The sequence below is a fragment of the Chaetura pelagica genome, unplaced genomic scaffold (genome assembly GCF_000747805.2).
Source record: "Chaetura pelagica isolate M959 unplaced genomic scaffold, ChaPel_1.0 scaffold181, whole genome shotgun sequence".
Lineage (NCBI taxonomy): Eukaryota > Metazoa > Chordata > Aves > Apodiformes > Apodidae > Chaetura > Chaetura pelagica.
This window is the reverse complement of record NW_009951992.1, coordinates 613801-617305: the sequence shown is the minus strand read 5'-3', so window position 1 is coordinate 617305 and position 3505 is coordinate 613801. Positions and strand designations below refer to the sequence as shown.

The 3505-nt window shown below is 56.8% G+C and overlaps 1 protein-coding gene across 1 annotated transcript in view; it reads left to right on the top strand.

The window, feature by feature from the left end:
- The window catches only part of LAMB3 (laminin, beta 3), a 44023-nt gene that overhangs the window by 34624 nt on the left and 5894 nt on the right, over positions 1-3505 (top strand). The window contains exons 12-15 of the mRNA XM_010002101.1: positions 27-69; positions 506-666; positions 1738-1946; positions 3410-3496. Of these exons, the coding sequence (XP_010000403.1) occupies positions 27-69; positions 506-666; positions 1738-1946; positions 3410-3496 (500 nt within the window). The remainder of the gene's footprint in view (positions 1-26; positions 70-505; positions 667-1737; positions 1947-3409; positions 3497-3505) is intronic.

The following is a 3505-nucleotide window of genomic DNA, read 5'->3' as shown; positions in this document are numbered from 1 at the left end:
CATCCTCGGCCGCTCCCCCCCGACAGAGCAGAGCCTGGCCCGGGTGGGCAGCGCCCTCGCTGCCATCAGGTGAGGGATGGGTGCTGCTAACAGGGTGCATCCTTAGTCAGGAGGGGATGCTGGCTCTTTGCTGCGTGTTCACGCCCCCTGCCGCACTGAACCGCCTGCACGTGTTCTGCTTTGCTGCTCTGTCTGAGAACTGCTCGGTTCCCGCAGAGAACAGCGCTTCCATGTGCGCCCGTTGGGTGCAGGAGGCGGGCGGGCAGGCTCGGGATGATCGGCATCCCCCGGGTGTATCCGCAGGCCTGGTCCCTGTGAGGTGAGGAGCTGCAGCCCAGCCCTGCTCTCCTCTGCCACTGCAAACCTGCGAGGCCACCGTGTGTCTTCAGCTGCAGCTCTGCAGGCTCAGAACTGCCCCTTCCCCGGGTGCTGGCAGAGCCCCACTCTGTCTAAAGGTGCTTTGCTGCCTACTTGAATTCACTTTTTTTTGCTTTTTCTCTCCCAGAGAGCAGGTTGAAGGTATAAATCCTGACCTTCGTTTCCTGGATGAGACTGCCTCTCTGTCAAGAGAGCTCGAAGCCCTCAACAGCAGCTTGCTGGTCACCAACACCCAGTACCAGAGCAAGAGGAGCCAGTTTGAAACCAGCCGCAGCACGGACCTGTCAGGTACTGTGCTGCAGCTGTAAGATCTCTTAATTTGCAGATGTTAATTTACTTCAACATGACTGTGCCTGGTGGTTTCCCATGGGCCAGGTGGAGGAGACGGAGTTTTTAACCTGCTATTAGCTTAGGAACTACAATGCACCTTCCCTCCCCAACAAGGGTATGTTCTCTACCCAGCCTCACATCCATGACCCAGGATTTCACACTATCTGATTATTTGCTCCAGCATTTTGGGGCTGGGCAGCTCATTCCATGAGCACCATGTTCCCATCCCCTGGGCAGCACAACTCTGCTGCTGGGATGCAGCAGGAGTGGTGGGAAGAGGGGGAGCCCTGCTGGGAGCATGTCACCGAACCTGGGAGGAAGCTGAGATAATGAAGGCTGTGCACAGATGGAAGGGATGGAGGGGTGGGGAAGAGTGCCAGACGGCTGTCAGGCAATTAGGAGAAGAGCTAATTAAGCCCTGTGATGATGCTGGTGGTGGGCTGCCATTAGAGCCTCTCTACAGCTCTTGTCTCCAATGTCCCACTGCTGCCTCTCCTTCCCCGCTGCCGAGCGGCTCTGCCGGCCGGGCATGTGAGAGCTGTGGTGAGTGGCCACTGCTGGGGTGGTTCATTCTGCACCCCCTGTCCCAGCAGGGCTTAGAGGTCATGTCCTGACCACACTCCCTCCAGGCTGTGCCAGGGGGAATTGTGGGGCCTGCTTGGGAGCCAGGGAAGGTGCTCTGTGAGCCCAGTCCTGCCCCACCAAAGCCCTTGGGGGCTGTGCAGAGCAAAGCTCACAATCAGCACTCACACATCATCTTGCTTTAGTTTTGCTTCAGTCTTTTAGCTCCCACCCAGAGCTGAGTCCTTCAGAAAAGCTCTGTAGCTCACTGAAGGAAGGGCTGAAAGGCATCTGGAAATGAAAAGAGCTTTTTAGTGTGCTATAGTGACTAATCACTCTGGCTGTGCCTCCCTTCTCTCTGCGCACACATCCACTCGCTGGGTACAGTCAATACTCCAGTTTAGGCAGCTATGCTGCATTTATGAGTCACAGAGGCATTTGTGTCATTTATCAGTTTTATTCCTGCAGGAGCTTTCAAGACAATCAGATCTGCTTACCAGACCTCCACCAATGCCAGCAGCCTTGCTGCTGGCACGTCCGGGCTGCTGGCCGAGTCCCGGGAGAGCCGCAGGCGCGCGGCGGCGCTGGAGCAGGGGCTGGCGGAGGCCAGTGCCAACCTGCTGACCCTGAAGGGCCAGATCACCTCCTCTCCCAACCTCACCCCCGTCATAAATCAGGTGAAGATACAAAGTGGTTATGTGGCTTGGAAATGAAAAGAGCTTTTTAGTGTGCTATAGTGACTAATCACTCTGGCTGTGCCTCCCTTCTCTCTGCGCACACATCCACTCGCTGGGTACAGTCAATACTCCAGTTTAGGCAGCTATGCTGCATTTATGAGTCACAGAGGCATTTGTGTCATTTATCAGTTTTATTCCTGCAGGAGCTTTCAAGACAATCAGATCTGCTTACCAGACCTCCACCAATGCCAGCAGCCTTGCTGCTGGCACGTCCGGGCTGCTGGCCGAGTCCCGGGAGAGCCGCAGGCGCGCGGCGGCGCTGGAGCAGGGGCTGGCGGAGGCCAGTGCCAACCTGCTGACCCTGAAGGGCCAGATCACCTCCTCTCCCAACCTCACCCCCGTCATAAATCAGGTGAAGATACAAAGTGGTTATGTGGCTTCCCCACTGCGCGTGTGTAGTTTTCAGGAGGCAGCAGCCTCGTCCTGCAGCCATGCAGTCCAGCGTGGCACAAGACACAGTCTCTGCCCAGAGAGACTCGTACATGCACTCTAGCAACCTGCTGCTTTGGGACATCAGTGAATTGTCTGAGCATCCCTTGCCTGGGGATCACAGATACTGAAGCATTACCCACCACCCCCTCCTAAACACTCACTTTTTCCTCCAAGGACTCTCTAGTGTCAGTTCTTGTATCTCAAAGACTCACTTAATTTCTGGATAAGGTTTCTTTTATTTCTCCTTGGCTGCTTTGTCATTGCCATGGAGATCCATTTCGGTGTCTCCTAATGCACGGTTGCTGTGGAGACCACCAGCCTCCCCTCTCTGCTTCTCAGGGCAGCAACACATTCCCAAGCCACCAGCCTGTGCTAGTGCTTGTGCTGGCTCTGGGTTTGCACGTGTCCTGCTGCAGTGGGTGGTAACTCTAGAAGATGCCATGCAATTAGAGCCATTGATGTCCAGGCAACAGAGAAGGGTCTTCTCATCCCAAAGCAAATTGCACAGATTGGACAGAGTACCCCTGGCACCAGAGGAGGAGTAGCTGTCCTGACAAGTAAATGAGACGTTTGCTCCCTGCAGACGTGCCCTGTTGCTCTCTGAGAGCTGCTGGGGTTTAGCTCCTGCTTTGCTCTCGTTTCTACTCCAGTTTGGGGTGGTGAGGAGATGCTGACCTGGCGTTGCTGTCTCTGGGGTGGGTGTTCAGTGCTGCCCAACACGTGTGTACCTCTGGCTGCCTCTGACACAGTCGTGGTCTCTGGTGGTCTGTGATGTGCCACGTGCATCTCTGTGAGCCCTGCTGGGAGGGCTGGCCCGTCCCTGCTGCCCCTGGGCTCGGCAGCACAAGCACACCAAGTCCCACAGCTCCCCTGGGGACAGGCTGCAGGAACTCCAGCTCTGCCATAGCCTGGTTTCCCTCCCCGAGGGCACTCGAGTGCCCTTGCTGCCCCACTGCTCTCTCCCTCTGCAGATCTGTGGTGGTTCCCGAGTGGAGACGTGCACCCCGGCCCACTGCGAGGGGCTGCTCTGCCCGCCAGACCCCAGCCCGACCTGCAGGGCCGGCCAG